At 35.7% G+C, this 18,320-nt stretch overlaps 1 protein-coding gene across 2 annotated transcripts in view; it reads right to left on the bottom strand.

Annotated features, from left to right (window-relative positions):
• Positions 1-18,320, bottom strand: part of Pard3b (par-3 family cell polarity regulator beta) — a 1,008,812-nt gene that overhangs the window by 606,732 nt on the left and 383,760 nt on the right. For both annotated transcript variants that reach the window (XM_046463021.2, XM_058578162.1), the window contains exon 3: positions 15,552-15,723. In XM_046463021.2, coding sequence (XP_046318977.1) covers positions 15,552-15,723 — 172 coding nt within the window. The remainder of the gene's footprint in view (positions 1-15,551; positions 15,724-18,320) is intronic.

The following is an 18,320-nucleotide window of genomic DNA, read 5'->3' as shown; positions in this document are numbered from 1 at the left end:
TGTTCATGCATTCATTGAGAAATATTTACTATTATACATCAGGCATTGTTCCAGGGGTTAAAGATACAACAGTGTGCAAAAAAGACAATGTCCCGGAGTTCATAGACTTACCTTCTAGAAAGAAAAAAACTGACATACACAAATCAAGTATGTACCATCTTTATAATTTGTGTCTCCAAACTGCAGAGAAATTATTCTTTGATAAAGGAAATGATATGAGACATTCTTAATGAAAGCACATGTTGTATTAATCAACAAGTATTCCATTCTGGTGGTACTTTCATAATTCAAGAGAAAATATTTTTCAAAATATTTTCCCCCCATAGGAATAGTAGTAGGATCTGCATGTTACTCCAGGGCTACATTTTAAAAACACTTTTGTTTGCAAATTGATTGCCTTCATTTCACCAGTAAGTGTTTGCTCCTTTTTTTTTGCTTGTTTGTTTTTGTTTTTTAATTTTTTTTCTTTTGGAATAATTCAACTGAGGATTTTGTAGTCCACATTTTTTCAAAGTCGAAGCTATTCTCTTGTTATACAGAAAGATACCTTTGAAAGTTGTATAAACTTATAGGACACTGGAGTGCCATTTAATAATACACCAAACCAATACTATTTAGCAACCTTAGAGAGTCCTTACACGCCTGGGAATTTGATTCAGCACCTGTACTATTGTTTTAGAATATCTCCCTATAGGAAACATTTTCTCCAGGTAATGAAAAATACCTTGAAAAGAAAAAGAGCATTCAAAATTTGTGGAACTGCACTGAGGGAGATATGCAACAAATGACTATTGAGAATCTTATCTCTGGAGTTAAAATTTGGCTCTTGCATTTTATGGCAGGTGGTAAAAGGTTGTCTGAGAGATGGGAGAATGTTGTCTATCAAGTGTCTGTCAAATTACTCACTGAAAAGGTCATTCCAATGACAATTATCCTTCTTGCTGCTATCACATTATGAATTTTTGCCAAAGAGATTTTTTAAAACACCACAGAACTGGCTTAGATGCTTTGAATGATCCTCACCTTGAAATTTAAAAAATAATTTTAGAATGTTATAAGTAATGCAATAATATTAATTGCATACTTTAGAAATATAAACTTGTCAAAGATTTTAATTGTTCCATGATTTCCTCTTATTCATAAATAGATATCTGAGACCTACCAAAAAAGGAACATCACCATTTGAGAGGCTGTCATACTGGATTTTACATTTGGTTTGATGTATTACAAAAGTAGATTGAAGAGCACAAGGCAAGGTTGTGATTTATAGGAGGGAAAGTGATGATTACTACAAATTAATAATTGCCAATGTTGAGATAAATCACACTTAGGGTTGATTTGCTCTGCCTATAACACTTCATAGTTCCACACATATTATAAAGAAGGATGATTCAGCAGCTTGATTTGATATTGTTATTTCTTGTGCTTTTGACACAATGGATTGACTTACCTACCTGCAGGCTGTGAGGTGTCCTTCCAGTCAGCAATGACATCTGACAGGAGCAAGTGAGCTAAAGAAATCCAATCACAATTGATTTGCCAATAGAGGGCAACTATCAAAGTCAGCATAAAATGCAAAAGACTGGACACACTTAAGATGGTCCCTAGCAGATGGACACAGTTTAAACCCCTTTCTATGCAGTCTATATATTTCCTCCATCCTCACCTCTTTCCTTGATTTCATACACACCTCCCTAACCCTTGACACATCTTCCCCACAAATGAAGCCAGCTAGGCCCACAGGGCTCTATCAGTTCTTTCCCTTTTTTTTTTTTTTAACTGATTCTTTACATATAACTAAGTTGGCATGGGGGTGGTGCTCTGCTATTGATGTTAGATAAAATGGAAGAAACTCAGTGCATTTTCAGCCATTTGGTCAAACTCCAGGCACCATGCCTGTGGTTCAGGGCAAGTACACAAACATATTGCAATTTCCTCTTTGTTGTTTTTTGGCAAAGTCTTCAATAAATTGTGCATATTCCCTTGAGGTCATGACTTCACACACTCTCTGTCAATTTTAAAACATTTCTCTTCCATATAATTTGCCTCTTGATATCTCTACAGTCTTCACACAACCACTTGATCCTTAGTGCTACTATTCAAGTTCATACAGTTTATAATTCTTCAGAAAGAGGAGTACTATTATTTAGTTTTGTTGTTTGCACTTTAATCTAATTGTCAAAAGAAGGAAAGTAGAATGAGATGGCAAACTGGAAAGAAAAGGAAGAAAGGGAAGAGACTGTAAGGAAGGAATGGAGAAGGGGTCAAAAGGAAGAATAAAGAGAGAGAAAGGAGGGAGAAGAGAGAATTCAAGATACTAAAAGTTAGACAGGTTCTTAACCTGGAACCCTATAATATTACTGAATTTGGGTCAATGCCTACAGTCATCGTGAGATAAGCCAAATATGGCATAATGTAGGGGGCTGCCCCATGCATGAGCTAAGCACCTCCCCTCAGCCTTGAGTAAAGGGGGTATTGGACTGGCATCGCAGGCACACGCTGTGTGAAACAAGTGGACCTTATCTTTGCTCAGCAAGGAAGTGCTTCAGCTCTGGGCTTGAGCGTTATCCAAAGGGATTGGGCAAACCCCCTTTTGAAACATGGTCCCCTGCCTTATTTGGGTGGAATATTCTATCAAATGTCTTTTTCCTAATATATAGAGGGGTTTCAGGTGCACTCCCTCTCTTGCCCTCTTGCCTTCCAGCGTGGAAAAGGACCCTTGAGGTCACAGAGCAGTCCCACCCTCTATCTGAGAAACTCATGTCCATGTGTTGTGTGATTTCTTCTCCCGTTTTCTTAGTTTAAAGTTACAGCCAGCTCCTTTGAACCCAGTTCATCTCGTCAGCGCGGGCAGCTGGCGAGAGTATAAAATATTTTGTGCTGAGTGGTTTGGTTGGGTGCTTAGTGAATTAAGTCACTGTGAAGTTGTCTGGGGTAGAAGTAGAACAGAGGTGAAAAAATATTTCTGTTCCCAGATGATTATTCCACACCTCCCTTATGTTCCCTACATCAGACATGAGCTCGACACTACACAGGACTCTTGCTTCAGAGTTCCACCTCATTAAAACCATATCTGAGTGCTTGGGGTAAGTGGAAAACGGGGTTAGAGCTGCACATGTGCAAGGTTCTAGTGGTCCTTCTCTTTCTAAGCACAGCATCTAGTCCTCAAGGAGGAGAAAGACCTTCTTCAAGTTTCAAGCCCACTCAACTTCTTGCTACTGAATTAAACACTTCTCCAAATAACTGACAACTCAGGTATCCAATGGTACCCCTTTGTGGATTATCTGTTACATGCAAACTTATCTTTATTATTAATGTTATTCATATTAAGTACAGAAAGAAAGTTCTACTTCTCCTAGGGGTCTGGCTGTCACCAACCTGAATTTAAAACTCCATGAAATCATTTTGCCACATTTTCCCTCATGTGCTATTACATTGTAAGTCCACTCCATTCTCAGTATGAAACTCCAGTAATTGCAGTGATAAAGTAGCAGAATTTATACAACTACACATATGTGAAAACTAATTATTCTCAACTGACTAATGGGAAGATTGAAAAATCTTGACTATTATGAATATGTTTTAACAAAGATCTATTAATACTTGTCAAATAATGTAAGTCAAGTCCTTTTTGGAAAGAAATGCATCTTTTATTAATTATTTTTCTAATCTAACCACTAAATTATGAATACAGTGACAATTTTCTCAAATCTTAAAAAAAATTTTTATAATTTTTATTTAGGTAAAAAATGCTTTCATATTTTCTTCACACAGGCTGAATTATCTCCTCCTAATCATTGACTAAATTTACTTCTCCTTACTCTACATACATACACACACACATACACACACACACACATACACACACACACACTCACATTCATGCACATTTGGGGGTATCTTGTTTACTAAAGTCTTAGTCTGAAACTGTATGAATGTCAACCCAAAAGACACATTCAAGTGGTTAGGACACCGGTATAAAATTAACAATTCTTGCTCATGATTTAGTAATGCCAAAATTATTTCAGAATGCAACAACCAAATAAGGAAATTCTTACACAGTATCTGAAAATCAAGTCCAACCACATGCTGAATAACCAAAATTATATTGACCATACCAAAATTTCACAGTATTATCACTTTCACCTTCCAGCCACTCTGAAAAGGGAAAACATACAAACAAACAAACTAAAAACAGTAACAACTTCCTGAAAAATTTTCAACCTTTGTCTGCTTATACTAACTCAGGTGGAAAATGGAGGCAATTATCCAGATAATCCAAGAAGAATAAGACAAAAATTATTTGCATATCTTAGGTGAAATATTTTCAGTTGTTCTACATTTAGGTAATTATATCCGATCTCCTTTTAGACATGCAATTTGAAATTCTTCCCCTCAAGTAAAATCAAACAAACAAAAAAACAAGCCCTACAGAGTATTTTGCAATTTATAAAATAGATTAATTTTTACTTGATACAATGACTAATTCCTTTTTAGGTCTGTATTAAATTAAGTCCTGAGAAAATGCACACTCTATTTAGTTCTGAATTGTTGCATATCATATATGGGCAACGATAATGGGTCTTTATTTGCTTCAAAAGATTTGACTGGAAAACATTAAGGTCAGTCTCTAAGCTTGACCTTAAATATTCTGAGTTCTGGACTGAGTTGGTATTGGTGTGAAATATGAGCTAGCATTTTTAGGGTACTGCAAAGTATTTTTGAGGGCACACTGTTTCTAAGATTTGTGGGCCAAGAAGGGAAGTTGCTAGTGCAAACTGGCATCTAAGTCCTGTTTCTTCCAAGCCCTGGTATTTGGGAGCTTGATTAAAGGTGGATTTGGGGGCAGATCCATGCATAATAGATATGGGTAATCATAGCTAATCTTAATTCACTTAAGCTAATTTTAAAAGTATTCTTATTCCCTTGTGTAAAGGTATTCTTCAACATGGACAACATGCATTTACCAATTGCGAAAGAAAATTTTTATGAACTTTATGATAAGTCAGGAGAAGGAAATAAAAGTAACACATATTTGAGTTAAAAAGAAGAAAAAGATTAAAAGGACCAAAGCAATTACTCTTCTACAAATCTCTAAAAACAAGCATAAAGGTATTGTTTGAAGCCTCTGCAGCTATTATACTATTCTGATTAATGTCCCTGACTATTGTTTTGGTTTCAGTAAACTATTTTACCATTTATCTTGTATGCCTGAAAAGAAGGAAAACAAAAAAATTTAATTTTATGGTTTAAAGGAGAGTGTAAGATGGCCAGAACCTGTATTTGAGACAAAGATGGGTTGAAAGTGAAACATGGGAAATGGAGAGAACTAAGGATCAGATCCAAAGATGTATTGCATGAACACAAAGAGATTTTAGATTTCCTCTTCCAGGTGACCAACATAATGATGAAAATAAGAACAGTGACTAGTTTTGGTATGGCAGGCACCATTCTAAGCATTTTACATTGATATACTCATATAAATGCACTTGCTATAACCCAATCAGATATTTATTAATAATACTCCAGTTTAATAAGTGAGGAAACAGACACAGTGTGGTGAAGTAACTTCCCCGTATGGGGCAGAGCCATATATGATCAGGAAGATGTGCCTTAGGGCTTGTATTCTTAATTTCCACACCACACTACTGTGGAGTAAACACATAATGCTTTGTCATCTCTGTCCTTCTCCATTTGTTATTTTTTTGGGGGGGAAATAAACTATTCTTTGCTTACATTATCAAGATATTAGAGAAGAAATAAAATTAAATACTTTGAGTATTAGGGGAAAAATATTTTCAAGAAGAATTCTAAGAGAACATTTACCGACCTCATGTCAGTCTTCAACTGACTGAAATGACAGAACATTACGATGTCAAATGGGTGGAAATGACCAAACAAATGCTAAACATCATATTTATTTAATAATAAGAAAAAAGGCATTAAGGGAAGGTCCTTTAAAGAAAATTAATTTTTGAGCAAATTCTTAAAGGTGATCATTGGTCTGAAAGAGGAAAAAGGATGTGAAACTTATTCTCCAAACTTCTCCAAGGTAATCGTTCTAAGTGTCTCCTTTGCAATGCAGTGCAGAATGTAGAACAGTTCACATACAGGACAATCATGTTTAACTAATCTAGACCCTAAACCAGGGAATGATGATTAGAGGGACTGAAAACATAATTTGCTTAAACCTCTCTGTAACTCACAAATAAATTAGGGCGAGGTAGTATACAGGTTGGAAGCAGGAAAGATCACTCTTGGGGTGCCTAGTCAGTGATTTACATGGGGCTTAGTGAAAAGGTAGTTAAGAGTAGGTCCCAGACATCTACTTTCTTTTTAGGAAGAATTAATTATTATCAATAGTGCACCTGCTAGGCTAACCAGAGTAGGAATCTGGGCTCCATATTCACTACCTAAAATTAAAAGTCCGAATTTGACTGGAGTGTCTTTAGAGAGAAGGATGGATGGATATGTGAATGGATGGATACATGGATGTATGGGCAGATAGACAGAATCAACTATCAAGCCATGTGATTTGTGGAGACCTCATTTGGGCAGCAAAGGACAGGACTGGGGGTTGTGGAAGGTCTTGGGAATCTCAGATATTTCTTACTGCTAATTTGGAGATAAAGTCAACACTGTCCAAAACCAGAGAGTCACAAAGATTCGAATATTGGAATATCACAATCAGACCAAAAATTTGAAATTTTATTGCCATTTACCTCTCCATCAACTGAAGACCCAAATAAAAGACAATTAACCAAGCTATGGGGAGAAATTGCACATGACTAATAGCACACACATAAAGCATTTGTGAGCATCTTAATTAACTTATGAGGCAAGATCTTTTCATCTATAAGGTTTTGTCATTGTATGCTCTGCAGTATTAAAACAACAGTAATAAATTTTAAAAAATGGAATCTTAACAAAGTTAAGAAAATCACCTTGTAATTTATTTAAAGTCAACGAGATTGCAAGATGCTGGGGAATGAGTTTATGACTTATGTTATTTTATATTCCTCTGGTAGCCTAGAAGAATGCTTTTCATCTACCAGGCCATCAGTAAATAATTATTGATTAACTGAAGCCTGTGACAGGCACATCACCATTTTTTCTAGCATTGACACCAGATATACTGATTTCTATAGCTAGACTCTTAAGCCCAATCTTCTTAAAAGAGCAGATGTTAGCTATGCAGATGCTAAACCCTCTGCCACAGAGGCAGTTAACTGTAACACAGAATTAAAGTCATGAGGTCAAAGGACATTATTCCTGAACTGTGACTAAAACAAGAAGTTTGCCTCATGCTTTCAGATCTCTGGGGGGAAGAGAGTCTATTTGTTTTAAAAACACAAGTAGAGATTAATTGATCATCACAATTACACACCACCCAGATGACACCAGGCCACTCAGCTTGCTGCTATGTAGCCATTTTTTTTAGTACAAATAGTGCAAAAAGACTTTAGAAATGTCATCTTTCCTTACAGTTTTAAGAAATATGGACATTGAAGTCATGGCTTATTTTAGTCAATATTATCTTAAGATACCAAATATATGTGTTAAGATTTCAAATAGGTTGTGGCAAGGCAAAGAGCCTATTCATTTTCTTTGATCGAAATATATTCCACATACATGCATTCAGTTACTATAGCCCACTCTTCCATCTAAACAAAAGGAAAATAAGATGTACCACATAATTTCCTTTCCTCTAATTTTTACACACGGGGGGGGCGGGGGCATAAAGTCCCAAATTTCTTCCATCTGTAAAGGAGCTTGAGCAGTTTACACACAGTCTCATGTTTACACAAAACAGTGATCAGAATTTATTTTGGTATTTTAGAAGGTTACCTGTATTTTCTGATAGCTCTCAAAAACTTTCTCATCAAGTAAATGAACAAACAGAATGAGGGCTATTTCTGGGTTCCAGAGGAAGGATACATTGTTTCAGAGATAAATAGACAGGGTGTGGTGGGGCTGTCTGGGAGGTCCTGCTCCTTTATCTGGTAAATATTAAAAGAATGGTAAACAAAAGAGGGCTTATTTTTAAGGCCATTGCTAAGCACAGGCTGTCACTTTCCTTATCGCCTTGGATGTGAGAATGAACAGATCAAGCTGTTTCTGTATTTTTTTTACTTTCATTGGACCAAACCAAGGTATTGGTTAAAGTTTCAAATAGGGTACAAAAAAGGGAAATAGCTAAATGTGTATATATTGGGGCATAATTTATCACATAACTTTATCAGACAAAGCAAATGAGAAAATCCTGAGCCAGTCACAAAAGCGTGTCCAACTCTGAGTGACTTGTCCTTAAGATGGATCTTCTGTAAATAATTAAATTAGTGAGTTTTTTCTTTGCGCATCTGGGCATAAAGAAAATAAGAATCATGTGAATGTGCCCACGTGCATACTCTTGGGGAAAGAAATTCCAAACGGCTAAACCTTATATTTCTGTCAGAGGAAAAGACTCTACCCTATATTGAAATCTTAGCAAGACTGCTGAAATACAAATTGCAGAAGAAAATCAGGTTGGTTATAAATAATTTGTTTAGGGGTGATTAGAAATTTATGAGAAAATATAATCTATTTTATGGCCACAAAGATTTACAGGTTTAAAATTTGAGATGTATTTAACAAATTTTAATATAGGTAAGATATTCAAAAGCATGCTATAATAGACATATAAAAGCATGCTACAATAAACACTAGTAGGCTCCACAGAGAGACCAAAGGGCAATTCTCCATGGTCGGGCTGAGCTGCCTCACAAATACCTAAAACTGGGGGAGAAGAAATAGTGGGTGCATGCATTAGTTTTTGTTTGTTTCTTCTCTTTCTTTTATTAAGAGGACACACCACAAAAATCATTTTATCAGGAGTACAGGGCAGTATAAGAAGGTGAATATGACAGCATTGCTGAGAATATTTTCACTACTTAGGGACAAGGCCTCTGTAAACACGGCCTTACTGGCCTTACCATTAAAAACAATCTGCAAAAGAGGCTTAAAAACCCAGGGGTCTAATATCAAATGAACAGTAGGAAAGGTGACCTTTCATTCGGTTTGTTTATTAGAGGATCTGCAGACTCCATCTCAGTGTGGGTCCAGCATCAGTAAGAGGCCAAAGGGGAGATGGCGAACTCTTGTGTTTTTTTAGAGGTCATATAATCTACTGATAAAATACAGCTGAGAAGGAACAAGAATGAAAGCTTGCTTTTCAGGTGCTCTCTTATACTTTTGGTTCTATGTAAATTCCCTCTGGATTTTCTATCAGAGCATGACCGACTTATTACCAATTTAGGTGCCAAATTTAGCCAATAGATATGCTGCACAAGAGGAGGAAATGTCAGGTATATTAAAAACTGCATATTAAAAATATTAGTACTATTTGGACTTCCCTCAAGACAAACAAAAATTACTCCTGTATGGTGATTAACTTCTAATATTTGTTAGCAGCTGCTTGTCTTCAGGCATTGACTTCATTCTTTCAATTAAATAGCATCTTTGGCCCTTTACCAAAGTATTTTCAAAAATTTGGATATTTAGTGAACACACTCATGTTTATTTCCCAAAGCAACCCTTCACCTATTCTGAAAACAAAGACTAAAATAAAAACTAAAGCAACAATAGCAAAAGAAGAATGGTGCCCAAAATAGGTTAGAAATGCTGTCACCTTCTTAGTCCTGATTGACTTGCCAGAAAACACACACACATTTTGTTGACTATATGGCTATGACTGATTGATGATAGCTTAGCAAGGTTACCATAGCTAATTACAACATCATTCATCTAAGCCTGCATGGAAAAACAAAAAACAACAACAACAACAACAAAAAAAAAAAAAAAAACACCAGACTTCCAGGGAAGAAAGAGGAAAAGAAAGAAAAACTATTCTATAGCTGCTAACTTTTGAATAATCAGCCTCAACAGCAAACAAATAGGATGAAACGCAATGACCAAATTATGACTTATGGATTCATCCAAGCAAATGACCTCAGTTCCTTGGTAATTTTAACCCTGGGTTTGAAGCCAACAGCAGAGCTTCCAGCAATAAGGAACCCTACGTGCTTACGTGCTTTGTAGTGAGAATTCAAAGGCTCCATCAGAAGCACAACCCTTCCCTGAGTTTAAGTTCTGCTATGTGTGTGGTGTGAGTGTGTTTGTCTAGGATCAGATGCCAATACTTAAACTCACATTATGGGCACAGCAGCTACTTAGACACTGCAGCCTAATTAAAGGAATAAACTTCCTCCTTCTTTATATTTTCCTGAGGATCACTGCCATAAAGGGATTTGGTTTCCTTAAGAATTGAGAAAAATGTTCCCATATGTTTCCTTTTGCGGTGAGTTATTCAAAATCAGATAGAAAATAGTTACAATTTCCAACAATAATCTGTGGCTACACAATATTTTCTGAGAACTACTGAAAATAAAGAGGAGGGGACTCAGTGTTTTGAAAATAATGATATTATAACAAACATATAATCATAATTTCCATTTCTGTTTTGAAGAAGCACAAACACACAAGGAAACAATAAAGCATCTGAGGCACCTTTCAAGTCTCAGGATCAAGAATCACTTTCAAATAGAAAGTAGCTCGTCTTCAAAGTTTAACACAAAGAGGAAAATAAAGCTCATACTAGTTCGCTCCTAACTTTAATCAGATTGCTTTACATCTAGGTAACAAAGATCACACAAGTGGCAACAGCCAAATTTAAAGTTCTTTTTATCTTGAAACACTATTGAAATTGCATTGCTAAAATAATTATAACTAAAGAAATATTTTCTTGTGCGAGCTTGAACTTGAAATAACAAATTTCAATCAGGAAGCACTGAGAAAAATTATCAAAAGGCACAAAATAAAACTACTAATTAATTGGACCATGGGAGGGAAATTGACAGGAACATGGAGCTAAATTCAAACTCAGCTTGGTATTAATGAAATACTCCTGGAATGATCACAGTCCACTGGAGCAAGATAGACTTGCTTTATAGATAAGAAAATGTGGTCCAGAGAATATGGTGAAGACACAAGAGATGGTAGCCTGATGTCCTTGATTCTGAGTTTTCACATCTGTAGAAATCCAAATGTGTCCTACTCTACTTTACTTTTTATTTGGAAAAAAGAAAAACATTGTCCTGATAGAGGCAGGTGAAATGACTTTCCTAGGACACACAGCTAGTTCCAATACTGGTCTGGGACCAGTTCCGTATCACTGTTTCTCAAAGAACAGGGATTTGGGGCAACCTCAGGCTATGGCTGCAGAATCCCTTTGGGGGAACTGAAGGTGGGGTTCCACTGATTCAAAACACTAGAATTAAATATTTGTTGAATCACTGAAATACGCTCAGAAAAACTACAGGGTTAGTTCAATAGTCAAGAATTGGAAAATCCTTAAACTAGATGATTTAAAAATGCAAATGAATTCTGTAAATATGACTTTTTGCTGTTACCCTTGGTGTTTTGTCCACCGTGTATCTTCTTTTAAGTAAACTCTTAGGTTATCAATATCTAGAGTATATGGTAAAAGGCATTGGACAGTTTCAAAAAAAACATAAAATCTTAAAGTGTTAGGATAATATTCTAGTTATGACTAAGTCAGAATTCAGGTATTCAGTCATTCCATTAAAAAATCTATTAGAAAAGGAGTGGTAGGAAATAATTTAGATAAATGAGGTTGGAATTATGCAGTTGCCCACTTGATTTAAAACTCTGCTTACCAATTAAATATATACATATACTTATATATATGTATAAATATAGATCCTATATATTAATTAAATATATTTCATATGTATATGCACTGTTAACATACAGGGCATGAAACCACAAACCTCTTTAGATTGGTAGAAGATTTCTGATGTTCACCTTTGTGACTCTTTGTTGCTGAATGAATATTTTAAAATATATTTAATGTACATTTCTGGTACTATTCTCAAATATTTGAACAAGTCTTTATAAACAAGGTCATATTTGAGTTTGGGCTTAAAAGGTGCATTTTTTAACCAGGTTAAAAAATAAAAAAGAATTGCAGGGGCAAGGCAGGTAAACGGAACAGTACTTGCAAAGGCACAGAGATTTGAAAGTAGTCAATTTGGGAAATGGCAAGTGACTCAGGATGTTTACAGGTTATGTTGGCCATGGAAGGGTGGCCAGCAAGAAGGGTGGGCAAAGAGGAAGCAGCTAGGTCACAAAGAGCCAGTGCAAATGAATTTCATGCAATAAGTATCCTGTGTATAAGGTATTTCATCTTGGAGGTAAAAGGAAGGATAGGAGGGCCAATCTCTTTATGCACCATATAGGAAAAGTTATTAGTTTTTATGAGAATATTGTTGAAAGCTATCTTTTTAAAATTTATTTTTTAGTTATACATGGACACAATTTTGTTTATTTATTTTTATGTGGTGCTGAGGATCAAACCCAGTGCCTCACATGTACAAGGCAAGCGCTCTGCTACGGAGCCACAGCCTCTGCCCTGTTCAGAGCTATCTTGTGTTGAAAAAGGAGATACAAAAATTTTACTAAACATTGAAAATATTTTGATTTCATAAGCCAGTAAAACAGATAAATTTATAGTGACAGCATGGCCTAGATGTAAAAATATGTTGATTCCTAATATTTTTAAAAAATTCTTTTGCCTTAAGTAAAAAAAACATACAAGGAGACAATGAGTAAAATTTGTATTTTATTGAATGGGCCTTAATCATGAGAAAACTAGCAAGAATTAGGCCTTGCGTCTGCTGTTCCAGCCTGGGTGAAAGAACTCAGGGAAGAAGTACAACCAGTTTCAATGGCCTGTGGGAGCTAAGTAGGGAATAGAAACAAAGGCCTGGGGTTCAGTGACTTTTACTTTATAATCACTCTGTCATGGTGGGTTGCTGGAATACAAGCCCTGTCCTCCTCTGCCTGCCTTCTTGCATTCTGCATCTAGAGGGAACTTCAGTGTAGATCTGACAACCAACCGGGTCACTCCCAGAAAAGCCACAAACACTACATCTATTGCCAACCATATCACTCCATCCTGAGATGCGTGGCCTATGACCAAGTCCTGCCCTGGGGCCAGGAATAGGAAAACAGAATGGGTGTACACCAGAGCTGGCTGTTTTGCTTTCCTCTTTTACTTCTGTATCTGAAAACCTGATAAATGTGTGTTTACTGTGTTCTTTAAGTTCCAGAAAAAAAAAAAATCTGCTAAACCATGAAGATGTAGAAGAAATGATTTTTTTTTTTAATCTATAATTATCTCTGTCCAAATTCCTCCAGCCAATTCAGAGAAACCATGTAAACTGGCTTGCTAATGAATTTGGACATGGTTCTTGGAAGAACAGGGAGACACCAAAGGTTGTTTAGGCAGAGGAGTGCATAATCAGATCTGAGATTTAGAAAGGTAGCCTGGCATCAGCAGGGATTGAAGAGGTCAGGCACTGTAAAGGAAAAGGTCCATTTGAGGCCTCTGCAAGGATGTAACAGATGATGAATCTCTGGCCTATACCCTGGCTGTGGACAAGGAAGCTAAGCAGCACAGAAGGGAGGATGGTGGGGGCAAAAAGAGAAGATGGAGAGGATGCCAAGGATTTGGGCCAAAAGGCTGGAAGGCAACAATTAATCACCCAAAAGTGAGTATTAGCTAATCTCATTATTTAATCTGTCATTAAGTGAAATTGGATTTGCAAGCCAAGGAATTTAGTTAGCCTTTTCAAGATTTTGGTATATATTCACAAAGTAAACTCCAAGAAAGTTATATCAACTTTTTATATTTTGAGTAGCTTATTCAGAGGCAGAACAGTAAAATGGTTCCTGACACTGCAACCATCAAGGGTTCAAATTCTGGCTTAGTCACCTAATAGCTGTGTGAACAATAAAATCTCATTAGGTATCATGGGACTGAAATGAGTCATTCTGAGTCAAGTGTTTAGGTTACTCAGAGCATTGCCTTCAGCTCAGTGCCTGGCATGTAGTCCCCCATTTAGTATTATCTTCTATCCCTGTCTTGTAGTCAGTGTGGGGAAAACTGAAAGACTAATTTTAAAGAAGGGGGACCTCAGCTCACTGTCTTCTTGTACTCAACATTGCTAATGTTGCTCAGGTGGTGCAAACAAAGAAATGCAAAAGTGCTAAGGGAAAACAAAACAAAATTTTCTCCTGAAAAAACTTATAAGAGAAAGGTAAACACAAATTTCCAGGCACAGGGGTTACTCTGAGGTGCAGCCTTTTGAAGACCATAGAACTTGCTTATAAATAGAACATCTAAACAAGCAAGAGCAATTTTCTCCTTTCGTCTTCCCTCACTGCCTAATTTTCCTCTCATGCCATTTGCATAATGGATAAAAAGGCATCCATTATGCAAATAAATGATGAGGCTACAAGGTTGCTGAAGCCAGCAGCCTGGCTCCAGAGGAAGAAAAGCTGCCACCGAGCCCTCCAACACCCTTACTCCAGCAGACTGCTTCACTAGCTGGGTTTCCAAAAGATGGAGGAAAATCATGAAGACCACAGGTCATTATTTTTTATTTGATTTGTTTTAAAAAGGACATTGAGATACTTTTTAGAAAATCAGGACACAATATGGTTATTCAGTGTGGTTGTATGTAAAATCAACTTAATAGTATATATTTTATTTCAAATAGGGAAAGTAAGTCCTATGTACAGTTTTTGCAATTTTAAACATATGCTGTGCTTTCAAAAGTGTAAGATTCCTTTTTTGACATGGGAAATGCCTGTCCTTCAAGTTTGAGAATTAAACCCTGGTAGATGCATTGAACATTCTCAGAATGGTGTGAACACATTCAACAGGAATACATATTAAGTACCAAAATATTGGTGGGTTTTCAAAAACTTCATGCTGTTAAACTGACCTAAACTTCCAAGAAGTATCACCAAAAACTGATATGTTTTTTCTCTTGGAGTTGTAAATTGATTACAAACTTTACAAGAATGTCTATTTTCTCTTTCTACAAACACCTTCAAAACAAATATCATGAAAAAGAATTCTGAGAAAAATCACCAGATGAATTGTCCTTGTTTGAATAAAGCAGCAGGAAAGAATTTCAAAACTAACTTCAAAATATTTTCCCCAGAGTCTGAGATATATATTAGAAGAAAAAGAAGATGGCTAAGAAAGAAACTGACCTTTATTTCTAGTATGGATTCTTTGGTAACCCTTAGCTCCGCCAAATGACTTTTTTTTTTCAGGAACTTTTTTTATGTGATCCTCAGAAGATATAGTCAACCTCATCATTTACAGTCTGACTCCCCCCACCCCCACCCCTGATATTTCTTCAAGGACATGCAATTCAGATTCACCTTCAGTTCAAGGAAAAAAAATGCATATACTTACCTGAGCACCAGCAGCTGTAAATAATGAATATATTATTATAATATATATAATAAATTATATATATATATATATATATATATATATATATATATAATGTTTTAGAGAAAAGGAAAACCCATTTTTTTAAGAAAAAAAATTATTAACAGGATAAAAGCAACACAGTCAATAAGATGATGTGTTTTCAACCAGGGGAAAAGCATACCACTAAAAATACACGTACCTAATTTCAGAGCAGAAGGGGTTACTTCAATTTCCCCACCAATTGGTTTAAACGCGGCCAGTTGGGCAGCCACTTCTGTCTCAAAAGCATCCGGGCTCTGCCGATCTGCAGGGTTTCCGCTGGGGCTCTCAAACTTGTGGAGGGGTTCTTGTTCGTCAAACACAGCAATCAGCTACAAACAAGTCCAACAACACTAATTACTTTATAGGACACACATATCTAAGGGACACTGTATCTAGCTGATTGTGATCTTTATTTGATTTTAAAGAAAATGTCCTCTTCAGTCTTGAAACTTTAATGTTACTGTACCACAACTCTTAATTCTTCAATAATATTATGTCTATAAACACCATGGTCAGGACATAATGAATGGTTTGTTCTTTTGTTTATTTTGTCTATTCCTAAAATAGAGAACCAATTTTGGCTACCTCTCTTAAAGGAATGAAATGGCTGCCTCTTCCCCTTACCACTTTTCTCTAATATCCCTAAAAAGACTTCATTATCTCTTTATTTCAAGAATGTTCCCCAAAATGAAAGTTAAATCTACAAAAGTTGAACGTAAACATTCCAGACTCAAAGGCTAAGACACATTACAAAATCCCAATTATATCTGTCCTTCTAGACACAACTAAATCCCCACATTCTTACAGATTGTTTGTAAACAGTTTGTGTTTATCTTGTATATGTAGATACCCAAATTTTTTCCATGCTTATTCAAGTTATTCTTTTCTTTCATGATTGACTCTGAGTGGACTAGGTTAACTTCAATGGATGCTAATGCAATGAGACTAAACCTTCACATTTTTAAACTAATTATATCCATTTTCTTCTTAATTTTATTTCATATAAGAGAATGCTTATCATTAATACAAAAACATGAAATGTCTTCTCCAAGTCATTTTTCATTAAATAACAGCAAAATATTTTAAAATTTGTACTAGTCATGCAGACAACAGACAAGTCCTAAGGGCAGGTCCGCTGAGACTGCGTTATTAGCCAACAGGTTACCCCACCATAGAGGAACTTTATAGGTTTCTCAATAGCTGATGCAGAAAAGTCCAACACAAGTTCATGAAGAAGCTAGAGATGCTACTGTCAATTCAGTGAAGTGCAGCGAGTGTCAATGTGAAAACTGCTGGTAAATCTTTTGATATTTTTCATTCATTAAATAAAACAAACCTACTTATGATTCAAACATTTATTCAGGAAAGGCACTCAAAGCCCCATTCATCGGGGGAACCTTTTTGGCAATAGTATTAATAACACAAGTGTGGGGGTAACCAATCAAAACATCATAAATTCCAACTTCAGTCTTTCAAAAGAAATGAATACAATTAGGGATATGTAAATTGGCTATTCAAAAATAATTTTCATAATTGACTACTCATTTCCAGGATGGAGACTTCTTTAATTGGAGAATCCAACAATCCTCACCACAGAAAAGAAATGCTTGCTCCCAAGGCATTCTTTTTAATTCTTGAAATTGAGCACAAGCATTTTCTATTTTTAATTGCTAGCACTGATGAACTGATTTGAGATAAGACTCAAATGGATTAATAATGAAAGATTATTCTAGTATAAAAATAATCAGTGGATCTATATATCTTTCTAATCATCTGGCCAAAATGAAAAGTTTTAACACCTTAAATCCTGAAAAGGAAAATAAAATCAATTTTTAAAAAGTTTGATGGAATTGCTATTTTCATCACTATTTCTACACCATAATTATAAATTCAACTTTGCATACTGGTGAATTCTAACACATAATAATGATATTAATTTCAATATACAATCAACTAGGCAGTGGTAAATTATATTGGCACTGTGAAGAGTTTTATTTAATACGTTGTACTTTTCTCTCTTGCTACATCCTTAACTGCAGCATAATCCATGTGCTTTAAATATTATGGTAAAGAGAAATAGAATATCAATCAGAAGTATAACACAAAAACCTAAAATTGTTAACTCATAAGTTAGATCACATTACCTATGCATTTTCTTTTAATAATACTTCACTGTTTTCCACACATTATACTCACACAAGGTTATAGCATATTTAGTAACCATAGTATACCTATTTGTCAAATGGGAGAACATAGCACTTTGGAGATTTTGTTTCCCAAGGTCATAGACTAAATGGTTTCTGGTAATAGAATCAAGTCTTTTTTATTCCCAACCCAGGGTTTCAGATCACAGTGTGACCTTTTTCAAAACCAAAAAGCCAAAAAAAAAAAAAAAAAAAGTGACCACACTGTAGAATACTTATATTTTGTTCGTAAAGGCCTAAAATCCTAAATAATATGAACTTCAGTTTTCAGTGATACAGAAACACATGACTCTTCTTGCAGATAATAACAGAGAGACCTGGGTATTCCCCAAATCTCATATTCTCTTTGATTAATTAATTATGTAACCTGTCTCCCATTCCCCTGATTGCTAGGAATTTCTTCAGCTAAACTTGGTTTGGATGAAAGAAAGTCTTGGCTTCTGGGAAAAGGAGAACCAGTTTCTGAATCGGTGGTGCCCATCTAAGTCACTGTCCTCCAGATGCTGGCTGAGAGGCTCTCTCCATCTAGTCTTCATCTCAACATTTGCAATGCACATAGACTTGTGTCCACATGGATAATTCATTGAAATCGCACATTGTAGATTCTTGTTAACTAAATTACTTGATTCATTGGAACACCTACCTTACTGAGCAGCAGTGTTCCCAGAAGACAGTGCTTCAGAGATGCAGTGATTAGCATTAACTTGCCCTCTGGTCCCTCA

The sequence above is a fragment of the Marmota monax genome, unplaced genomic scaffold, assembly GCF_021218885.2.
Source record: "Marmota monax isolate L192 unplaced genomic scaffold, Marmota_monax_Labrador192_F-V1.1 WCK01_AAM20220418_F8-fsc00095, whole genome shotgun sequence".
NCBI classification, from domain to species: domain Eukaryota; kingdom Metazoa; phylum Chordata; class Mammalia; order Rodentia; family Sciuridae; genus Marmota; species Marmota monax.
This window is presented reverse-complemented; position numbering and strand designations above follow the sequence as displayed.